Genomic DNA, 24,696 nt, shown 5'->3' on the forward strand with positions numbered 1-24,696 from the left:
TTGGAGAGAGAGAAAGAGAATGAATAAATGCTAATACAGGGTAGTGGTGTTAAGATGACCCTGCGCACAGGAAAAGGAAGGGAAAAGGGTATATTATAGAAAGAATGGCCAGGAGGAAGAACTCAACAGATTAACTAGTGGTGATTGTGGGGAAGAAATCCTCAGGACTCTGACAAAAGTACAACTATTTGGGAGACAGGAGAGAAAGAAAGCAGGCCAGAAACCAAGTTGCATGACTACAGCAACCCCCTCCCATACTCCTGTCAATCCCATGACCTTGACAAGGGTACACATCCTGGGAGGACAGGTAGTGATCAAAAGCAGGTCAGAGACCAAACAGCATGGTCACAGCAACCCTCTCCCCCACTCCTGAAATGCTTCAAGGCTGGTGTTCCTGGGAAGCATCAGGATCTCCTACCCTGGTCCTGGTTGGCTCTAGAGATAAAGCCTTCATGCAAAATTAACACCTTTTGTGGAAGGCAGTAATTTTAAAATCAGTCTGGGACACAGCATCATTCACTCTGCAGGAAAGATGACTTCCCTCACCTCTCATGAATCCCTCCCACATTCCAACTACAGAAGTGAAAGTCCCTTGAAATTGTGTGAGCTGAGCTGACTTCTGTTCAGACTCCATTCTGCTCCTTTAAAATAAAGTCTGTACTTAATCCCTGACTGGCCGCCTCTCCTTGCAGACTCTGGCACTACCCCTAAACCTCTTAATGATGTGCATTCCAAACTGTTCTCTCACAGGAAACCTGTGAGAGGGGAGGGAGGACTCTGGGTCCCCCAATATGGCCACTTTCATCTCTTTTACATTCTGTGTATCCCCTTCAGGTTTCACTCAAGAAAGTATTCCAGTGCTTTAAAAAAGCCAGGTGCAGTGGCTCACACCTGTAATAACAGCACTTTGGGAGGCCGAGGTGGGAGGATGGCTAGAGACCAGGAGTTCAAGGTTACAGTGAGCTATGATTGCATCACTGCACTCCAGTTTAGGTAACAGAGTGAGTCACTGTTCTAAAAATAATAATAATAAATAAAAGCATTTGAAATCCACCTGCTATAAATGAAGTCAGGAGAGGACACAGCCTTCTTCACTTGTAAAGAAGTGAAGAAATGAACCAGGCCAGGGCAGCTCCCTTTATTTCACATGCTGAGATTTCAAAGGCAACTGAAGAGAAAGAATCCACTGAGCTAGACAGAGAACTCCCAACCTTTATTCCCTGCTGGTGCTAAATCTGAGATTTTCAACTGGGAACAAGTGCTTTCTTTTCCCCAGTTAGAGATTTTAAAAGTCAAAAAAAATAAAGATAATGACTGAAATCCATTTATCTAATAGTGTCATCACAATCAACCAACAAATATAAACAATATCATTTACCAAATAATGAATTTTACTATGTTCACAGGCTGGAGTTAGAAAGGAAAGAGCAGGAAAACTGAGTGCCTAAGGCAGTGGTTTTCAACTGGTGTGCCACGACACGGTGGTGTGCCACAACACAGAGGTGTGCCACGATATGGCGGTGTGCCATGAGAGGATGTTAGGGGTGCCTGGAAATTTTTCAAAGGCCATTAATTAAATTATTTTCAAAAGAAATACAAAGTACAGTAAGTATATTCTTTGTCTTACTTTTTTTTTTTGATCAACATAATTTGAGTGTGCTATGGAAGTTTAACTATAGGTTCAAGTGTGCTGTGAGATAAAAAAGGTTGAAAAACACGGGAAGGGAGGAAAGGGCTGCCAGCTACCTGGAGGAACAAGGTGAGAGCACGGAATCTGCGTCAGCCATAAATAATTTCCCTCTCAGTGTCCTGTGCTGAGCTGCTTCAGTCTTGTGTCAGCACAACTAAGCTGCACCTCTGGCTATGCAGGACATTTACTGTAATTCCCTAATGCTGAATTTGTGAGATATCCAGCAATGACCCTCATGTGAGGAAGCTGGACCTGAATGGGGCTGGCCTCTGTTAGGCACACGTGGGCCCAAACAATAGACAGGCTTACCATGGTGTTGATTATGACGTATCCCATGACATGTAGGGTATTATTTTTCTATTAAGATTATATAATTTTTTTTTTTTTTTTGCAGTTTTCGGCTGGAGCTGGGTGTGAACCTGCCACCCTGGTAATCGGGCCAGCGCCCTACTCCTTGAGCCACAGGCACCACCCAAGATTATATAATTCTTAAAACAATAAATATTCAATATATATTAGTTACCTATATTTACATTTTTCTGACATTTCAAATCAAATTTAAGGCCAATTAAATTTGATTGGGCCTGTTTCTATTTTTTTTGCTACCTAAAGCCTAATTCTAGATACTTTGGCTTTTGTCTCTGTTTTATCCCCAGGGTTTTATATGTGCACAGCCCAAAGCTCTTGATGACAGAGTGAGAGAAAGATCTGAATTTCTCCTAGAAATAAATGTCCCTTAGAGTGAATTCCTTTTCAAAGCCAGAAAAGGATTTCCATGTTAAGACAGGATATTCCCTCCCCTCATCCTCTGTGCTGCCTGCCTCCCAAGTACAACTTCAGACTGAACAGTTATGAGTCATCCAGCCATGAGTCACCTACTGTCCCCTTTGAAGCCAACATTAGACACTGCCTATTTTAAATACTTTACTAAGCTTCTCGAATTCTAGAATTTTATAACTTCTTAACAAGTGATTTCTTACTTACCTATTCTTGAAACAACCAAACCTAAGCATTTTAAACTAAGAGAGTGTTACACATCCCCAATGGCAAGGGCAACGCCTGAACACAGGATGAATGAATCAATGAATGACTCGGAAGGCAAAGCTGGCTGTCACTCCTGTCTCACCCCTGCTTCTCTCCTACCTGCAATTCCACTCCCTGGCTCCAGCCTGTGCTAAAATATGTCTTTAGGACACTTGTGCAAAAGGTGACCCACATGCAGGTGATCCAAAATAACAGCCCCCAGCCCAATTTCTTGTCTCCTGATCTGAGCACAATACACAGTTAGTTCTTAATACCCACTTTCCTTCCCTGTGTATGGTTCTCTCTTGATTTATTCTGAATGACAAACTATAACTTCCAGGTAATAGTTTTGCTGGTGTGTCACCAGCTTTGCCTCATAATCCCCCTAATAAACCACTGGTCTACCCCTGGGGACTTCACACCTTTCATTACGCTCTTCCAAGTTGTTCTCCGACTCTCTATTGAGAAACTCATCACCTCCTTTAAAGTATGAGCCATAAACACTATATTACCTTATGTCACACACATCCATTCAGGATTATAGGGAAATAACCTACAACATGCATTTAATGTCTGCTTCTTTCTTATTCCCCAAAAGCCACTATTTAATTGAAGTATGTCTGTCAAGAAAATATGCTTTATTATCTATTCCTCCTGCCTTTTCAAATGTTTTTTTGAACAATTTAATTGCTAATAAATTTCCCTCTACTGTACCTCAATGTTTTTTCTAGAATACGACCAGCCCCCTAGCTCCTCATCTAAAGGAAACCACATCTTTCATTTCAAACTATGTTAAGTAAAATGTGCTCACTTTCCTAGATCTAGAATCTTGCAGTCAGGCATAAAAGGTATTCTTCAGACTCATACCTGCACCCTTCAAATACTCATCTACCTCCTTCTTTCTTGAGTTTACCTCCTTTGGAGTTTATGACCCTTAGCCAGACCACCCCCCAGTCTGCGGTCCCATTCACTGACAGGTCGCTGTGCATCATCACCGTGAGCCAGACCACCCCCCTGACCCCCAGGTCTGCAGCCCCATTTGCTGAGAGGTCACTGCGCATCATCACTGTGCACCAGCTCTGTGTCCATGCCCTGAGAATCATGTAATCTGGAACTGACTGACTTTCCACTCTGATACTGTTCCCTCTCATTAAAGCCTCCTTCCCTTTCCCCTTACCACTCCTCCCTTCCTCCTTCAATCTCATGGAGATTTCAAGTCCTCCCTAATATGTCCCCATTTTTTCTTGCCTATCTGCCTCCTTACGAAGTGGTTTGCTCATTTTGGTGGTGTGCCTAAGAATTACCAGGTGTGCTTGTTTAAAATGAAGATGACTGGCCCCACCATCACGGTTTCTGTGTCAGTTACAAGTTGGGTTATGGCCACAGGCTTTATCTGAACACATTTCATTTGCATGAACTGCCCACTGTTGACTTCTACCTCCAGAGGAAGAAGTTAGAAGCCACTCTCTAAACCAGGTGTCCTCAAACTTTTTAAACAGGGGGCCAATTCACTGTCCCTCAGACCGTTGGAAGGCCAGACTATAGTTTAAAAAAAATAATAAAACTATGAACAAATTCCTATGCACACTACACATATCTTATTTCGAAGTAAAAAACAAAACAGGAACAAATACAATTCACACTGCTTCATGTGGCCCTCGGGCCCCAGTTTTTAGGACGCCTGCTCTAAACCATTTGAGCAAGTGGGAGTAGTCACGACACCAGATTCACCTGCAGGAGGCTTGGGAGCAGCAGTGAATAGGAGATGCCTGAGAAAGTGGTCTGGCTGCTTGTTCTGGCTGCTCTACCTTTGAACCTGACTCTCTGGAAACCTAGATTTTCCCCAGGCTCCTTAGTTTCTTTTCATGTGTTCCTTTCCTCTTAAACCAGATAAAGCATATTCTGTGGTTTGCAACCAGGAATCTTTTGGTTTAGTTCTTGCTATAGGTCTAGAGTTTGGCTCAGAGGTCCTAAGTATCCCAGCTGATTTTGGTGCAGGTCATCCCTGAACCACCCCTAGAGAAACAGAGCTCTATGACCTTCACCCGTCACAGCACCTATACACTTGTGTAAACACCCCTCCCACCCGCTCCCCAACCTGCCACACCTGGGCTGCCAACCCCAAGCCTTGGAACCACAACTGTCCATGCTCAAACTCTCCACCTAATAAATAGCACTGAAGAAAATCACATAAGCACACAAGCCCAAGACATTTTGGTTAGAACATCTAATATACTGTCTTCAACATAGAAAGCTTTTAACAAGTGTTATTTGTGCATTTGGACCCAGAAGGGGAGTCTCGAGGCTGAACGTTAGTCACCCTGTGATTAAGTGACTCCACTTCTCGTTCCTCACAACTTTTTAAATATTTTCTCCTCTTGGCTGGGCGCCCATAGCTCAGTAGGTAGGGCACCAGCCACATACACCAAGGCTGGCGAGTTTGAGCCCAGCCTGGGTCTGCTAAACAACAACAACTCCAACCAAAAAAAAAAAATAGCCAGGCATTAGGGCGGGTGCCCATAGTCCAAGCTACTCGGGAGGCTGAGGCAAGAGAATCGCTTAAGCCTAGAGAGTTTGAGGCTGCTATGAGCTATGATGCCACTGCATTCTACCTAGGGTGACAGCTTGAGACTCTTATCTCAAAAAAAAAAAAATAATAATAATATTTACTCCTCTTTCAAGCATGCTCACACTGAACACTCTAACTTCCCAGTCTCCAAACGTGAAGCTGACCCTGCAATGCTTGTTTCGCCTCATGGTCACCCAGTCATTAGCCTGGAAATGAACCCAGCTCCCTCAGCCGGTTGCTGCACCTGGCCAGCGACGCCCCAGAGCTCCTGTTTGTGCCTCCACCTCTTTCCCTGAGCTTGTTGTCTCCTCTCAGCTCAGTGCAGTAAGTGCCTCATTAGTCTCCTGATTGCAGGACTTCACCCATTTTTCAGCTTCTCATCTGAACAATCCTTCTCAAATACAATCCTATTCCATCATTTGTCTGCCGAAAGCCTTCAATGCTTCTCCACTTCCCCAAAGCAGGTTTTTTAATTTCTGGCTTGGGTTTACCCTTTTTTGCCTTGAGACCCTGAGAAAATCAAGCACTCTCAACTCTCACATGTGCACAGGCTCACAAACCAACCCTCCCTAGAGAAGTTCAGCGGCTCTGCTCCCTCCCAAGCCCATCTCCTGGGCATCTAGAGATTCATGTAACCATGTAGCCCTCAGATTCCTTAGTCCTTTATGTAAAACCCTTCTGCCTCCCAGCTTCATTTCCCACATGCCCCACTTACACACCCTCCCCAGATGAAGCCAACCATTCTCCACTCCCAGAACACACAGGCCTCCTCCTGCCCTGGTGCTGTTCTTGGAACTGGTCCAAGGTCCCTTCTCTCTGATGTCTCCCTTTTCCTTCCAGAATGAACTGCCATCTCCCTTTTGCATTTGTACCCTTTTCAAGCAGCTCTTTCTCTGGGTGTGTCACCTGCTTGGGGCTGGGACACATATGGCCACGTTCACTTTGCTCCTTCCTCCTGCTCCATAACATGGGGCCCATCCCATAGCTGCTATTCAACCAACACAGGCTTGTTGATTCTAAAAGGGCCTCCACCTCTCTTTTTTACAATAAACAAAAACCATTACTTGAGCTTTTCTGAAGTTTAGTTGCTTATCTTTTCCCTCCTTGCTGATTTTCAGGTGAATTATTTAAATTCATCTCAAAAAGCCCTTGCTTTTGTTACATTCATAATGTTAGCAACTACAGAAACTATCCGGGTTAAAACATACAAAAAACTATTCTGCAAACAGTAAGGACAGAATATACAAAGGTCACTGCAAACGTACTCTATTTGAATAAGAATTAAGAGATAGGAAAACTAAAGGTGAAGTCTATTTTCATGTTAACACAGGATATACAATTGACATTTTCCATTTCTACCTCACCCAGAAAAATCAAAATCAAAACCTCCATGCTAAGCACTTATTACTTTTTAGCCCTAGATAAGGTGAAACTTCTATTTTATTCTGTTAGCACAAAGAATCTTATATAACTTCAATAAAGCTGAAATGAGTTTGCCCTGTGGAGCGTCTATAAATACTAACAATAAAAAGAATTCACTCATACTCTTCACATAAATAACACACAGCAAAATAGATTTTACGATGTCATTGACCACTATTCAAGATCAAACACTTTTGAAATCCCTGAAATGCATTTTATCTGAATTCCCCATTTGAAAAATTCACACTTTATGGAAATGTCCTGCCAATGATTCCACTGCTACACTAGGGAAAAATCAAAAAGGATTTATGGCTAGATAATCAAACACACCAATTTTAAGCCTTGAATTCACTTTTGGTGATTATAAATAAATATTACTCATATTCGAATGGTTTTCATCCAAGTAGATCTCATTCTTACATGGTTCCCTCCTAAGTATTATTTGAGGAAGTATAATATTCAATTATCTTGTGTGATATAATAAGATGTTACTCTTAGGTATTTTATCAAATTTTTCTCTACCATCACCAGGAAATATCCTATTAATTAAAAAAAATTAAAGATGCATAACTAAGAATAAATTTTAACTCCACACATTTCTTGTAGGTTTCTCATTCCCTTGATTATTGTAAAGTGCTGACTCCATCATTCAAAGAAGAAAGGAGAAGGTTAACTCCTGTTAAGCGTTAAGTGCTGTGGTCCATCCTGTCCTCACAACACTCTGAATGAAGATGCTATGATAACTCCAGGTTTTACAGATAGGTAAACTGAGGCTCCACTTTGCAGAGGTCACATGACTACTGAAGGTTTGTGCTGAGCAGCTCACGCAAGGGCCCCTTGGCAGAAGCCTTGTCATGTTGGCTGCACCTACGGTTCCTTTCCAAAGCATTATCTGGTGTGGCTATACTTTCTACCAAATAACCCTATTACCCTGGACACACAGGAGTGGGATGTGCTGTGACAGGATGGCTGGCCACACAGTGTGATCCACTTATAAAAGAATCAAAGACTCTGAGGGAAGCAGAGAGGAATAGTAGCGCCAAGACCTCCAGTGGAAAGACAGCTCACAACAGCCACACATCCCACAGGCTCTCATGGCAGTTCATGTGCTAGTGGACGGCAGGTGACAAGTGCCAGCAAAAGGGCCTCGCCAGCAGGCACTTTCAAACAGAGTCTAATGAGTACTCATAAAGCACTCATTATGAAAATGGCAACTGAACCAAGAACAGCAAGACTTTCTAACACATGAACCTCTCCGTGAGAATTATGAAATGAAATTATTGTAATCAATATTTCAGCAGAACATTACCCAGTTTCAGTATCACACAGAAAAAACAAGGCTACAATAATAAAGTATTCGCAAAGAGCCAGAAATCACTGAGCTCCATTTTCTATTACGGGACAGCAAAGAGATAACAAGATAAGCATCACCTGAGAATTTTATTTTTAAAATACACGGGTCCAGGCCCAGGTGAAAACGATAAAACCAGAATCTTAGAGGGTGGGCCATGAATTCTAAAAGCTCCCCAGGTGCTTCTACTGCGCAGCCGGGGATGAGTGGGTCAGTGACTCTCAAAGTTGGCCCATCAGTATTAGCATCATCTCAAAGAACTTTTCAGAAAAAAAGATTCCCAGCCCTATTCCAGAGCTACAAAATCAGAAACTCTGAGGGTGGGGCCAGACAGCTGTGCTTCACGAGACCATCCAGGTGATACTAGTGCACCCTCAAGTTTCAAAACCATGGCCTTATATATTGAAAGGCCAATCTTCCTTTTTATTGTAAATATCTATCTCTACCTACAATAAACTGAAAAATTCTACCAATACAATAGGCAAAGGCTAATATCCTCGATTTTAAAAAAGGGATGAAAAGACATATAAAACGTATTTAGATACTAAATACACAAGCAATTACAAATGTTTATTTAAATCTTTAATTATATAAAAATCAAGATGTAAACTTACCTTTACAGAGTATGGTTAAAATCATGTGGCAGGGGCAGGGAAAACTCACAAAGAAAAAAATGCCAAAATTACAGCCATGGTGGCTTCTGAGTCCTGAGAGTACAGTACAGTGGGGGTTTTCAAAATAATGATAATGTATCCACTTCATAATTTTTAAAAACTGTATGTTTAAAGCAACACACATACACAAAAGTTAAAAACAAAGTAATACAATTATTAGAATGAAGTAAAGCTATTTTTCTTGGGGCAAGAAAAGCTTTCTTAAGACCAAAAAAAAGCAAAAATTTTAAATGAATTGATGGATATGATTAAAAATATCATAATTTCTAACAAAATAAAAGACTCCATAAACAAAGAGACAAGCCCAGGGCTGTAAAAAGATTCTTACAACACACATAGCGGACCCAGGTCACTACCAGAATATAAAGAATTCCTACAGGTCAACGTAAACACCAAACAACCACCAAGGAAAGGATAAGAGCCATGACACAGCAACTCACAGGAGAGAAAATTTAAGAATACAAACACATGAAATTGAAACCATGAGATGCCATTTATTAAGCTAAAAGATTAGCAAAATTAAAAAGTCCATCAATATCAGGGCCGATGAGGTGGCTCACACCTATAATCCTAGCACTATGGAAGGCCGAGGCGGGAGGATCCCTTGAAGTGAGGCGTTTGAGTCCAGCCTGAGCAAAGCAATACCCTATCTTTACTAAAAGTAGAAAACTTAGTCAGGTGTTGTGCTGGATGCCTGTTGTCCGCCAGAAACCAAGGCAGGAGGATCACTTGAACCCAGGGGGGCTGGCGCTGCCGCACGCTAGCCTGGGCAACAGAGTGAGACCGTGTCTCAAACAAATAAATAGTCCTTCAACATCAAAATGGTACATTCATGCTTTGCTGTTAGGAATATAAATTTAGAAAGCAATTTGAGACAGTCTGTGAAAACTGCCGACTACCCAGTGATTCCACTGCTAGACATCAGCCCTCAAGTACGCATGCACGTATGCGCCAGTCTGTGCTACGTTGCTCTTTATAGCAAAAAAAAAAAAACACAAAAACCCTGCTATTATATTTTGTGATAGCAAAAGAAGCAGAAGTGACCTAAATGTTCATCAGCAGGGAAAGAGGTACATGAAATGGTGAAATGTTATACATTTATATAAAGATATACTATGCAGTAAGAGGGGAAATAAATGACATCTATAGGTTATCAACATGGATAGTTCTCAAAAAATTAAGTAAAAGAAGCAAGTTTCAGAATAAAATGTAATGTGTAAGACCACTTACACAAATTCTTAGAACATCTGTAGCAATATGTATTTTCTACATGTGCATCTATGTAAAAAATAATTTTTGTAATCTGTAAGAATATATAGCAAATTCACAACAGACATGAGGTTACTTCTGAGGAAAAGAACGGTAGTCAAAAAGACCTCGGGCTAATCTGCAACGTTCTAACATATTCAAAGTGAGACTACACATTAATTACTCTCCTAAACACTCTTTTAAAGGAATTTAGAAGCCAAAGTACTAATTTTTAAACCCTGGTGCGAGAAATAATGGTTGTTTGTCATTTTCATTTGTGTAATTTTTCATCAGCTTCTCAATCATTCCCCTGTAAAAAGTGCTTTGCCAAAAAAAAAAAAAAGTCAAATAACATGCTATATAAAATGAACATCTGCACCCACAGTAATGATCTAATCCTGACGCACTCCAATCGTGTGTTTTTTTTGATTTTATCATAACACAAGTAAACAGTCAAGTCAAAATTAGACCACACTTACGCATGTAAGGCAGCTTTTCTGGGCAGGGGAGGTATGGTGAGTACGTGAAGTTTTCCGGAAGGTAAGTTGTTGTTTGAACAAGGTAATCACTCGAATTATTGCCTTCAGGATAATCTTGGAGAGAGAGAGAAAAGTTACAACAAAAAAACTGCCTTTTGCTTTGCTCCTAAGTAGGAAATGTGTCAGTGTCACTGTGAGAAAACTATCATATTCGATCTATAGTAGTACTTAAAAGCAATTATCTATACAGAACTAGAGCGAAGAAACTGCTGCTGGAACGGCCCTCTCAGCATGATTTCCCAAGAGAAGTCTAGAGAGCAGCAAGCCCTTATCCTTGCACGCAAACACAGCAGTCCCATTTGCAACAGCAGCACAACACCTGCTCCCACCCCTTCCCTGGCTGAGCCAGATCTAAAAATAGTGTGAAAGTACACCAGGGAATCCTCTGCACTGTCACACAGCCACGGGCGTTCCTAGCCATCTCAGAGCGCAGTGCGCTGCTACTAGTATCCACAGAGCAGAGGGGTGGGAGTAATGTTTTCTCACCACCTCACACTTCAGAAACTGAGATTTACCCACTCAAGTTACTTCTGTAACGCTGCCCATTCTAAACGTTTAAATTAGTCATTCCCAGCCCATGGGCTGCAGCCCCTGGGGAGCCCTGGAGCTATTATTACATTAGGACCATTATCTTTAGAGTCAGCAAGTCACACCACGTATAAGACAGTGGTTTAGAGCAGTGATTCCCAACTTTTTTGAAACCAGTGACCAGTTTCATGGCAGACCACTTTTACACAGATTAGGGGTTGGGTGGGTCTGACAGAAGCGGTGATTCAAGCAACAGAGGGTGGCTGTAAATACATGTGAAGCTTTGCCAGCTCGCCCACCACCCACCTCCTGTTGTGTGGCCTGGTTCCTAACAGGCCACAGAATGGAACCCTTTTGGCTGCAGAGACTGGCTTCACAGAGGACAATTTTTCCATAGGGGTGGAAGGAGCTCAGGCAGTGATGCTGTACAGCCTGTTCCTAACAAGCCACGGACCCTGGCTGGGGACCACAGGTTTAAAGCACCAAAGTCAAATGCCTGACGTCAAACGCTTGCTCCAGCGTGAACTAACTGTGGGATACAGGGTAGGGCACACATTGTTTCTCATCCATGCCTGTGTCATATTGTCAGATGTCAATAAGATAAAATGTATAAAGTGCTTGGAACAATCTTGGGCCCACATAAATATTGAATAACTGTAGTTAAGATAGACTGGTTTAGAGATGAGCATCTGACCCATGAGACAGTCACAGGTTTAGAATTTTTTTTTTTTTTTGTAGAGACAGAGTCTCACTTTATGGCCCCTTGGTAGAGTGCCGTGGCATCACACAGCTCACAGCAACCTCCAGCTCCTGGGCTTAAGCGATTCTCTTGCCTCAGCCTCCCGAGTAGCTGGGATTACAGGCGCCCACCACAACGCCCGGCTATTTTTTTTGTTGTTGTTGCAGTTTGGCCGGGGCTGGGTTTGAACCCGCCACCCTCGGCATATGGGGCCAGCGCCCTACTCACTGAGCCACAGGTGCCGCCCAGGTTTAGAATTTTTAAACATGGAACCAGAGAGAGCACATTTCAGTCCCTTTCTGGAGCAAAGTTCTGAGATGCCAATCTGGGAACTGCCAGGCTGGTTTCCTACTGTGCAGTGGAAGGCAGCATAGGAGAACAAGATGAACATCCAGTAAGTAAGAAACAAGAGATGGAAACAGTTAATTAAACTACTGTCTCCTGAATCACAAAGCATGTACCACAGAAAACAAAACTCCAGCAGACACTTCAGGAAAATGTGAACTTATTCTTTCAATCTTCAGTAATCTGCTCCAATGACACGGACTATAAAAGCTAAGTCCTTGACATATGGAATAATGGCACAATCTTGCAGACTGGATATGAAGTATGTGAGGAACGCCAAAGAAAACTAAGCCCCTCTCCTGCATACCTTTACCTAATGTGAATATTCATTCATTATATAAATGGACTTGAGAGGGATGCAGCCTGGGAATCAGGACCATCCTTCAGAGCACAGACACCACCCCACTTCCAAGCCCATCTGATGAAGAGGGCCCCGCCAAGGCTGCTAAGCAGAGGTTGCTGGGGGTGGACAAAGACTCCAGGCTGGTACCAAGGAAGACAAGCCACAGGAGAGGGCTGGGCTCAGTGGCTCACGCCTATAATCCTGGCACTCTGAGAGGCCTAGGCGGGTGCATTGCCTGAACTCAAGAGTTTGAGACCTGAGCAAGAGTGAGGCCCCATCTGTAAAAAAATTAGCAGGGTGTTGTGGTAGGCACCTGTAGTCCCAGATACTCAGGAGACTGAGACAAGAGGATCACTTGAGCCCATGAGTCTGAGGTTGCTGTGAGTTATGACACCACAGCACTCTATTGAGGGTGACAAAGTGACGTTCTGTCTCAAAAAAAAAAAAAAAAAAAGCCACAGGAGAAAGTCCAATTCCAAAGGATTCCACAGAAATCCCAGTTATGAATTTTATAGACATTACTAAAGTGATGAGATAACCGTATTGCCAGAAGACCCCAACATGACAAAGACCAATGATAGTCAAACTGCTAAGGCCTATTCTACCAGGAGGTGGGAAAGCCCCAGTGAGAAGCCTCCCCAGTGTCTCTCCCTGGACAAGCCCCGGAAAGCATCTCACAAGGAATATCCTTTACTCCCATCAGGGTGACAGGGGATTCAGTGGGCACTACTTGTTTTGTATGCCCAGCAACAGACCAAGACCACAGAAACTCCCCTAGCAGCCCAGATTCTATGTCTCACCTATATGTATCTGAGTGAGTGCTCCAAGCATGAATTAGGTTTCCCTCCCACACTAAACGGCTAAGATCACTATTGTTATGAGTTTTGTGATAGCTTTTGGTCGTACTCATTGATTTGTATCTTGGAGTTGCTTACTTATCTTCTATCAACAATAATAACATTCTGGGTTTTTCATTTAAAAGGAAGATAAGGATACAGTTAGGAAAGAAAAAAGTCAAAATTAAAAATTGGTCTGTCAAAGTTTAAAAAAAAAAATCCAAAGATTATAATAAAGTCAAAGCAATCTCCCAGAAGGCAGAAAGAAAAGAAAAAGAACTAGAAAACAAGAGCAAAAAAAAAAAAAAAAAAAAAAGATAATAAAATTAGAGGATTCTTTCAAGAGTCACAAAATCTACAAAATAGGAATTCCAAAAAGAAGAGGAGAAAAATGGCGGGAAGACAAACAATCAAAGAAATAACCGAGGAACATTTTATAGAACTAACTAAAGGATAAGGGTTTCCATAATGATAGGCCCAACTGTACCTAGCAAAAGAAGAAAACCAAACCAAAAAGAGCCCAGAAAGAAAACACTGGTCCATGTACAGTAACTGCAATCAGAATGGCCATGAGAATTCTGAAAAGCAGCACTGGACGAGAGAAGAGCGTGGCATGGAAATTGCAAAAACTCTCCATTTATATGCCGAAAGAGCTTAGGAAAAATCAAAGGTAACTATATAGATAGCTCAGAAAAAGAAGGGGAAAGAGTTAACAAGTAACATTAATAAAAATAAAAAGGTGTACAAGACAATTACGACAATGACTACTTGACTCAGGAAAAGCAACCAACCAACCATTATCTACTTCTGCATACTCTTTACAACAGTGGTTCTCAACCTTCCTAATGCCACAACCCTTTCATACAGTCCAAAGGGGTCATGACCCACAGGCTGAGAACCGCTGCTTTACAACATAAATAATACTGATTGGGATTTAAATAATTAATTATATTGGGGAGTAAGGGTGGATAAAATTGGAGTTTGCAATAAAGTATACACTAAATGCCTTTCTTTGGTAACAGGAACAGTTACATTGATATACCAACAGAAAGCAGAACAGAAATATGAAGATGAATACAGAATAAGCTGTTAACAATTAAAAGTAGTTTTCACTAAGGATTAGGACTCTGAGGATGGAGATGGACTATTTTTTTAATAATCCTTTTCTACAATTAAAATACACAGGGGCTGAGCAGGGTGGCTCATGCCTATAATCCTAGCACTCTAGAAGGCTGAGGGAGGAGGAGGAGGGCTTGAGCTTAGGAGTTTGAGACCGGCCTGAGCAAGATTAAGACCCCATCTCTACTAAAAATAGAAAAATTAACTGGGTATTGTGGCAGGCACCTGCAGTCCAAACTACTCAGGAGGCTGAGGCAAGAGGATTATTTGAGCCTGGGCATTTGAAGTTGCTGTGAGCTAAGCTAAGGCCATAGCACTCTAGCCTAAGTGACAGAGCAAGACTCTGTTTCAAAAATAAATAAGTAAATAAAAAATAAAATTAGTACTGAAGAATGTAAGAAAGCTATTCACACAGTTTTCAATATGAATAAATGAAAGGTTAACATAATAAATTCTGAATGTCAAGTTCTTCACACGTTGGGTGGCTCTGTCACACACTCACACAGAGTACACCTTACAACTTTCTCTGCAGGTACCACCAAAAAGGACAGATGGGCTATCTACACAAAATGATGTGATTTTTAAGAAATTTTTTAAAAAAGAATAAGGTTGTCCTTGGGGGCCAACTGCCTTACATACTCCAAAGACTCATTTCCTCATAATCTTGAGGCAGAAAAGTATTTACATTTTCATGCAATCCTCAAGTAATTTCTCAATATCATGTGTTAACATTAAATAAGAGTATTTTCTTACCTTGCATAATTTATCAATTCTTACCATTAACGCTTGGGCCCCTCCTCTTGTAGCCACATGCTATAAACACACATCTAACTTACAGAAACTTTAAGCTCTCTAGACATTTCTGTAAAACAAACTAATCATTCCCCCCTTAGGAGTCCAGCAGCAACAGGAGAGACAGAATTATTTCACTTTTTATTTTGGTGTTAGAATGACTGAGAACACACTCATAACCTTTATCAGTTTTTAAAGCATCAAAAAAATTTTTTAAAACCTTAAAGTCATATAATTTCAATATATTCACTTCACTTGAAATAGGAAGTTTTAGAGCTGAATGTGTCATTCTTGGCCACGTCACTATCAGTGATCATAAGGAGCTAGACTCACTGCCGGACTGAGACAAATGCCTATACATTCCTGGAGGAGTGCTTTGCCCAGTGGTATTCATATCGTCCCAATGTGTTATGTTTATATAAGTCTATCCACCACCCCAGCCACTAGTCTCAGTATCTTTTCATTGAAATCAAACTGTCTTTGAAATCAAACTAACGCATCTATGGCATAATACTGCAAATAAACACTTCACAAGTGATCATACAGCCAATCATGATTTAAGCTTTGGGAGACTATCCTGTAATAAACCCACAAAATCTCTATTCCCACACAAGTGCTTAGATGAGCAATGTCATCGAGTATAAACACTGCTTTGCAACAGTTTTAAAAGGCTATGCATAACCAATGCTATTCAAAGTAGACATTATTTCATCTAATGAATGGATGAGAACAAAATGAGTTCTGGGCTTCTGCTTGATTCCTCCCTTCTGGAACCACAGCTAAGGATGGACTTGGTGGCTCAGGCCATAAACACAGCTCCTTGAAACTCTTAAGGCCAGGAGCTCAAGATCAGCCTGGACAACAGAGCAAGATCCCACCTCTAAAAAATTAAAAAATTAGCCAGGCATGGTGGCACATGCCTGTAGTCCCTGCTACTCAGGAGGCTGAGATAGAAGGATTCCTTGAGCCCAAGAGTACAAGGTTACATAAAATGAGCTATTGCCACTACACTTTAGCCTGGGCAGCAGAGTGAGACCCCCACATCTCTAAAAACAATTAAAACCAAAATTAAAAGCAGAACTGAAACCAAAAAAAAAAAAAAAAAAAGGGAAACACAAAATGAAAACTGCTAGACAGATCCCCCACTAAGCTCTCAAGAGGCTTTGACCCTTAAAAGAAAAGGAGAACAGGACTAAAAGACACTTCTCAATGGCTTCATTTTTCCTGCAAAAAGGGCAGCTTAAAACAAGTGGTAGAAACTTGGTGAGAATTCCAGTCTATTTACCACTAACTCGTCATTTCAGGCTGGTCGTGTCTGAGAGACTCACCTTGTAAGAAGTGTGCTGGGTTATTTCTAACAAACCCCCCAACTCCTAACACTACATGACCCTTACCAGCTTCCTCAGTAATTATGCAGTGAATACATCTTGTTTTCCTGTAGGCTACAAGGAAAGGCTCACCTGATTATGAGAATATAAAATTTCAAAATTATATATCAAAATATTATATATCTAAGCACAGGTACAGGGTTGACAACCTCTTTTTGAAACCAAATGTAGTTATGAATATTATGACCATTTAGTGTTCTATTTTATTTTATTTTATTATGAGACAAAGTCTCAAGCTGTCACCCTGGGTAGAGTGCCATGGCATCACAGTTCACAGCAACCTCCAACTCCCTGGGCTTAAGTGATTCTCTTGCCTCAGCCTCCCAAGTAGCTGGGACTACAGGCGCCTGCCATAACAACTGGCTATTTTTTTTTTTTGGTCGTAGTTGTCATTGTTGTTTGACAGGCCCAGGCTGGATTTGAACCCGCCAGCTCTGGTGTACGTGGCTGGCGCCTTAGCTGCTTCAGCTACTGGTGCCCAGCCTGGTGTTCCATTTTAAATGAGCCATTGCACATTAATCAAGTCTCCCCTAGGGCTCAGTTCTGTCTTTGTATAGCTTATAAGCCATCACTTCCTTTTTGGTAGATTATATCTATATATCTTTTTTGGCAGAAATAACCAGCTGCATTATAAATATTTATATTTCCATCTCTCCCAGATGCCTAGACATAAAGAGAGGATGTTCTTAAAGGTGCATCTCCAATATCTAGTTAAACATACTAACTATGATAATTCCATACCCACTGGCTAAATAAATAGGGTGGAGTATCTTAATTGCTGACTCTAATCCCATTTCCCCTTAGATAACAGAACCCCAGGTTCAGTCAGGGCTCCAGCACGCCCAGCTCAGAGATGGTAATTCCCAGTGCCACTGCAGATGGCCATGCAATTAGGTTCTGGCCAACGAGATGTACAGAGAAACACCCTGGGACCTCTGAGGAAGCTCTTTGGAAGGAGGCACCTACTTTTTCTTCCCTGTTCCTTTCCTCCTTCCTACTGACCCAAGTACAAACACAAAGCCTGGAGCGTGAGCTGTCCCATCTTAGATTGTGTATTAACCATGACAAGCATGTGACGGCTTACTTTAGGGAGCCTCCACAACACTCACAGACACCCAACTTCCAGACTTCTTTTACATGAGAAGCAAAAGCCTCTGCAGTCAGCTCTGTTACAACCAAACCCAACTCTTAACTGATGAAATGACTCTGGAGAATAGTTTTGCTGCCTATCAGTGAAGGAACCATATGAAAAGTGTTTAAAGGTTCATGGAGGTTAGCCAACGTTTTTTTCTTTTCTTTTGGAACAGGATCTCGCTCTGTCACCCAGACTGGAGTGCAGGGGCAGGATCATTGCTCACTGCAACCTCCAACTCCTGGGCTCAAGTAAACCTCCTGTTTCAGCCTCCCAAGTAACTAGGACCACAGGCATGCGCCACTGTGGGGAGCAGGCTGTGGGTGGCAGGGAGCGACCCCCAACCACATCTCCTCCTTTAATAGCATGCTTTCCACCTGCCAGAAGTCACATAGCCCATGCATACTCTCTCTCCTTGTTATCAGCAAACACACAGTTTTTCTTCTTTAAGGTTGATCTCTGCCTCATGGGCTAAGATTTATGTAACCCTTAACCCTGTTAAGACACCGTGTAAATACAGCTGTTTCCACGGGTCGGTTGCGTCAGTCCTCTCCGTGCCGTCCTACCTCCCATCTCATGTGTATTCAGTGTCCTTCGTGTCCCTCGTCTTCATTTCCCACCATTTTCACTCAGGTCAACTCTCCCTCCTTGTGTTTATTCTAAAGTTTTTGTAGAGACAGGGTCTCACTATGTTACTCAGGCTGGTCTTGAACTAGTGACCTTCCCACCTTAGCCTCCCAAAGTCGTGGGATTATAGGCATGAGCCACCGTGCCTGGCAAAATCAGCAAATTTCAATCAAAGTATGCATTGATTCTTTGGTTTTTATTGAAAATATGAGCTGGTAAAAGGAGAAAAGGATCTTCTCTTTTCATTGGGGGGAGCTGGGTGCATACAGTCTGCTAGAGGGAAGGTTTAACTTGCCCAACTAATGGTTTCTGCTAATCAAGTTCAGCCCACACGTATAATTTCCTCCTACCCCAGGAAAAACACCTTGATAATGCACAAATTTTTAGTACTCACACAAATACACTAACCTAACAATGCTTATTTCTTTTTAGTTCAACAAACTTTTAATGAACATTTTTACAATCAACTTATTTAACTAGCACAGAAGCATTAAAAATGTTTAAACTTTTGAAACTGACCTACTATTCAGAAGATTCTTTAATGCAAAAGAGCAGTTAGTAAAACTTTTACTGTAGTATTAAAATAGCAACTATGTTGAGACAGTTCTTCTTAAACAAAGTCCTTTAAAGTTAAAAAATTAGGAGAAAGCAAGAGTGTTTTGAATTGTGGCATCATAAATTAGATAAATGACTAAAAGGGATTCTGTTAAAGCACAAGTGACATTCAATTGAGAATCGGTATGTTGGAGTCCTAAATTCTCAGAAGGGTCTGGAACTGTTACCCACCTTAACATACATTTAAGAAAGAACACCTAGGTTGGGAGATAAGGAGAGAGTTTGTGTAGGTTTATAGTGGCACAAAGAACTGGTGACGCAAAGTAAATATTTATTTTTAACTATTTAAAATGAGAATATAGGGCAGCACCTGTGGCTCAAAGGAGTGGGTGCTGGCCCCATATGCCGGCGGTGGTGGGTTCAAGCCCAGCCCTGGTCAAAAACCGTAAAATGATAATATAGTAGGTGCAACAACTGACAATCCCACGGAACCCTTTAAAGTAACACCTAACAATACTTGGGGGGACACTGCAGCAGCACTGTCATACAGGGACGTGAGCATTCTTCCACAACAGTTAAATCCACTTGCATCAGTTCTACCATCACGGAATCGTTCTATTAGATTCTAACCATCAGTGATTCTAATGGATAGTCTACTTCCAGATAAAATCTCACAAGGACAAGAACAGCTACTGGTTTTTAGTTTTATAAAATTTCTCCTTTAACCCCTTAAAAAGGCCATAAAACTATTAAGAATTTCCCATAGTTCAAAACAAGTATTTTCTAGACCTAATTGGAAAAACATTTCAGGAAACAGAATAAGTATAGAGCCGTTAGTATGGCCAAGATGAATAAATTATTCATTGTGGTTAATTTCTCTTAAATGCAATAGGTAAATTGAAAAAAAAATATTTTGTTTACTTTGTTTGCAAGAATTAACTTAGTTTTATAAAAAACCACCACTTTTATGAGCACAGCTTTATACATCCTAAAAGAGGTGATGACAGTCCTGATTTGCACAGTAAAATAATCCACCACTACACTCAGTATAGAAGACCCTTTCATCTTTAACAGAGAGTTACCTAAAGGCAAAACCAGCGTTTGAAAGATTTGATTTATTGCTTTGTGACTACAATGGTATATGTAAGAAGTGGAAGCAAAGCAAAATTAAGCAGAAAGTAGTCTTACCTGTACCGTTGAGTGTACTGTTTTTATTTGTGTACAGCCTGATCATATGACCTATTGTTTTCACATTTTCTCTCAACATTATACCTCGAGCTTGTACCATAAAGAGATATGTGTTGGCTACAAAAAAGAAAGAGGGAGAGAAAAAGAGAGAATATCACGATCCAGTAAGTTTTCTTTATTTAATAAAATAACATTCAGAATTAGTGAACTGCCCAATAAGCACAAACTGACTCAATTAGCACATCCAAAGGAAAAACAGAAAGACGATAAATGTGACTAATTCCCACCATAAAAATCTGCAAAAACAGACTTTTTGAAACAATACCAAAAAAAGTTGAAATGACTAAAAATGAACAAACTGAAATATCATACTGAACCCCTTAACCTATAAATGATTTTCTACTATAAAATACGCTTAGAAATTTTAAAAACACATTTTATTAAAATTACTAAATCCTATAATTATAAAATTCACTCTCTTATATATTAATTTAATCAAAAACAAACTTCACAAAGGCAAAGACTCCTTATCTAATGCTTAATATATAACAAATCACCATAAAAAAACAAAATATCACCGTAATTTCTAGTGTGGATAAAGATCTTACAACAGATCCTACAATTTGCAATATGTTGAGGGGAGGCGATGCAGAATCAGTATGTTTTGGTGATTTCTGAGTATGTATACCTTTACACTCCCTTTCAATCACAAATCTACTTACAAGGATTGTAAAGGCAAATGAAATCAAAACCAATGTGCATTTTTAAAGTGGGTCAATTTAATTCTTTGTGGTAAGTGCTTCAAAAATAATTCCTTGACTTCTTCTATCAGGAGAAACCCATAAATTGACAAAGATTACGAAAATCCCAGACTTTCGAGATGCCAAACCTCCTTAAAGGCACAGAACTTTGGATGGCTCATTGTTTCCTCATTTTTGTTTGTTTTTGTGTGTGTGTGATTTTTGGCCGGGGCTGGGTTTGAACCCGCCACTTCTGGCACATGGGACCGGTGCCCTACTCCTTGAGCCACAGGCGCCGCCCCTGTTTCCTCATTTTTAATAAGACAGTGCTGCATTAGTGCACCTTCCACTCTAAATTCTCTAAATACAGAGCTGAAAAATCATCACCTCCATTCAGATGAGAGGCAGGGGGCTCATTATCACAGCAAAACCAGGAAACTGCAAGGCTCAGTTTTAATGACTCTTCCAATTTTGAGATAAGCTGAACACGGTAATGATACTCTCAGAAAATGAATGCAAAATGAAAAAATTAAGAGTGCCAGCTCATTTTCTTGAGTCCTGTTCCAGTTTCTCAAGATGGTACAGAGAGATGAGAGGAATATAATATTTACCACCTCCTTTCCTGTTTTTACGTAAATTTAAACTTGTTCAAAGTACAAATGAGTAAAGCATAAATGATACTAGTAGAAAAGCAGAGTGAAATAACATTTTTTCGTTCATCTTCAATCCATTAAAGATAAACAGAAATTCATGTTTCATCTAAGGTTTACCAAAATCATTTTTAAGAGCACGTCTCAGGATTTCTAGAAAGCAGTCCTGAAATTAGATCAACTTGCTTAGGTCTGAATTTATTATCCTGGGTCACTGACACCAAACTTTTTTTTTCTTTTTTTTAGTGTTTTTGCACTTGAGTGAATTTTAAAAGAATGAAGAAAAGAGACAAAGACAAAAAGAAAACTAAAAGAAAAGCTAACCAAAAATGTGGGAAAATGTTCAATAAAAGACAAGCTAACATTAACAATTTAGCCTAAACCAAGATCTAAAAAGTTCAACTGGAATGATGTTGTGTAGGGTACATCAAATAGGCTACTAAGGCCAACTGGTTTACAGAACCTTGGATTATTTAATGCTGAAGTTATATGTGAAATTTCTTATTAATGACAAATATCATATAATATTTGTTCTATCCCAAATTGTAAAAAGATCTGTCACAGAGTATCAGTGCTGAGTCACAAGTAAAAAACTCAGACTTCAAAAAATGGTACTGGCCTAAGCAAGGAGATGTTATGTAAGAGCATTATGTGAATTTCTGGGTGTCCTAGAAACAATTTTTAAAAATTATATAGCCCAGGCAACTAAGAGACCCTGCCTCAAAAAAAAAAAAAAAAAAAAAAAAGTTAAACAGGTATTTACCCTGGAAATGAAAGTATGGATCTGTACAGACATGAGTACTCATCACAGATGGTAATAACCAAAAACTATTATAGAATCAATCCAAATGTCTGACAGCTGAATAAATACTTTGTAGTATACACATCTATCGGAAACTGCTCAGCAATAAAAGGAGTCAACTACTGGCATACACACGGCACAACGCGAATGAATCCAACAAGAACTACGGAGTGAAAGAATCCAGACCAGGAACAAAACGCACAGATTGTATGATTTCACTGACATAAATTCTAGAAAATGCAAGTGAATCTATTGTGACACAAAGCAGAGCCGTGGTTGTCAGGAGATTAGAATTATGGGGAGGTACAAGCAGGAATGACTACAGAGGGGCCTGCAGAAACTTCTGAGGGGAATAGATATATTATCTTGATTGTGATGATGATTTTCTGGGTATGTATCAAAACTTACCAAATTGTACACTTTAAATGTATAGGTTTTATGTATGTCAATTATGTCTTCAATAAAACTTTTTAAAAAATAAAAATTATATATCCTACGGTTACAGATAATGAAACTGTTAAGAAAAAAATTATTACTGATTAATACTTGGGACAAAGGCAAAATGGTTACCAGAAGGATGCATTTACTTACTCACTAGATGGATAGAGGAAAAAACAATTCAAGAAAAGCTAGTCACCAATCTCTCCAATAGGAAATCTATTAGTTTAGTTTAAATCATTTACAGCTAATTGAGTTGCATCTCTTATGTTAATGGTCCTCATGGGACCCTAATGATGAAAACTCATTAGGGAATGAAGCTGTGTTTAAAAGGAGACTGGTTGTTAAGAGGAAGAAAGTGATGTGTCTGTGTATTGCAAGACACACTGAACCAGCCAGAGAATGGATCCAACTGTCTCATTTCCAAACATCATAAAACTATGTTAATACACTCAACCAAATATTTGATAATTATCATTAATATAAACCATAATGTCTCATTGGCAAGCCTTGAGTGAGAGAAAATCCTTGTCTAAAATTTCTATGCCAACTTTTAAGTAACTACATTTCAGAAAACAAATACGGAAATTTATAACTGCTTAATTAAAACCATGCTGTGTGTTCCCTAATTTCATTCATTTTTTTTTTTTTTTTATACCTCTGCATTGTAAAGCCACAAATCTAACTTACTTACCAGTTCTGCTTCCCAGGGGTAAAAAAATTACAAAAACCGGGGCGGAGCCTATGGCTCAGTGAGTAGGGTGCCAGCCCCATATATCGAGGGTGGCGGGTTCAAACCCGGCCCCAGCCAAACTGCAACAAAAAAAATAGCCGGGTGTTGTGGTGGGCACCTATACTCCCACCTATTTGGGAGGCTAATGGAAGAGAATTGCCTAAGCCCAGGAGTTGGAGATTGCTGTGACCTGTAAAACCATGGCACTCTACCGAGGGTGACATAGTGAGACTCTGTCTTAAAAAAAAAAAAAAAAAAAATTACAAAAACCCAACCTTCAAAACTCAACAGTTCATAAACAGTTTCTAGGCACCTACCCTGGGTTTGAAAGATTTACAAACTTGTCTCATTCTTCACTTAAGAAAATTAAGGGGGCGGTGCCTGTGGCTCAGTCGGTAGGGCGCCGGCCCCATATACCAAGGGTTGCGGGTTCAAACCTGGCCCCGGCCAAACTGCAACCAAAAAATAGCCGGGCGTTGTGGCGGGCGCCTGTGGTCCCAGCTACTTGGGAGGCTGAGGCAGGAGAATCGCTTAAGCCTGGGAGTTGGAGGTTGCTGTGAGCTGTGTGAGGCCACGGCACTCTACTTTTTGTCAATATTCCCTTTTACCCACCCCTTCTCTTTTCTCTCTCTTTTTTTCTTTCTTTTTCCCCCTTCTTGCTCTTTAATTTTCTCATCCTTCTGGTCCTGTACCAAATGGACTCATCAGAACACCAGTCCACAGGCATGGCAACTTAAAGAGCAAAAGGAAGTGAAAGGAAAATAAGGGCAAGGAAACAGATAAACGAAAACACTTATATGGAAGAATAAGAAAAATCCTAACAACATGAAAAACCAGTTCAGAGCAACCCCCTTAAGGGACCGTGAGGTAGCTACTGCAGAGGATTCCACCTATAAAGATATGTTAGAAATGACAGAAAGGGAATTTAGAATACAGATGATGAAAACAATGTAGAAAATGATGGAAACAATGAAGGAAACTAATAAAGTGGAAAACAACCAAAAGGAAATCCAAAAACAAATAAGAGATGAATGAATATGAAGAATATAGAAAGGATATAGCAGACCTGAAGGAACTGAAACAGTCAATTAGGGAACTTAAAGATGCAATGGAAAGTATCAGCAACAGATTATGCCATGCAGAAGAAAGAATCTCAGAGGTAGAGGACAAAGCTCTTGAGATAACTCAGATAGTTAAAGAGAGAGAAAGCAGAACATTCACTGAC

At 40.5% G+C, this 24,696-nt stretch overlaps 1 protein-coding gene across 2 annotated transcripts in view; it reads right to left on the reverse strand.

The window, feature by feature from the left end:
- Window positions 1-24,696, reverse strand: part of B4GALT6 (beta-1,4-galactosyltransferase 6) — a 63,606-nt gene that overhangs the window by 21,257 nt on the left and 17,653 nt on the right. For both annotated transcript variants that reach the window (XR_008375927.1, XM_053571126.1), the window contains exons 2-3: window positions 20,109-20,225; window positions 10,457-10,570 (exon numbers count right to left, since the gene is read on the reverse strand). Coding sequence is in view for 1 of the 2 variants with exons in the window: in XM_053571126.1 (XP_053427101.1) it covers window positions 10,457-10,570; window positions 20,109-20,225 (231 nt within the window). In the remaining variant the exon portion in view is untranslated. The remainder of the gene's footprint in view (window positions 1-10,456; window positions 10,571-20,108; window positions 20,226-24,696) is intronic.

This window comes from Nycticebus coucang, chromosome 19, assembly GCF_027406575.1.
Source record: "Nycticebus coucang isolate mNycCou1 chromosome 19, mNycCou1.pri, whole genome shotgun sequence".
Lineage (NCBI taxonomy): Eukaryota > Metazoa > Chordata > Mammalia > Primates > Lorisidae > Nycticebus > Nycticebus coucang.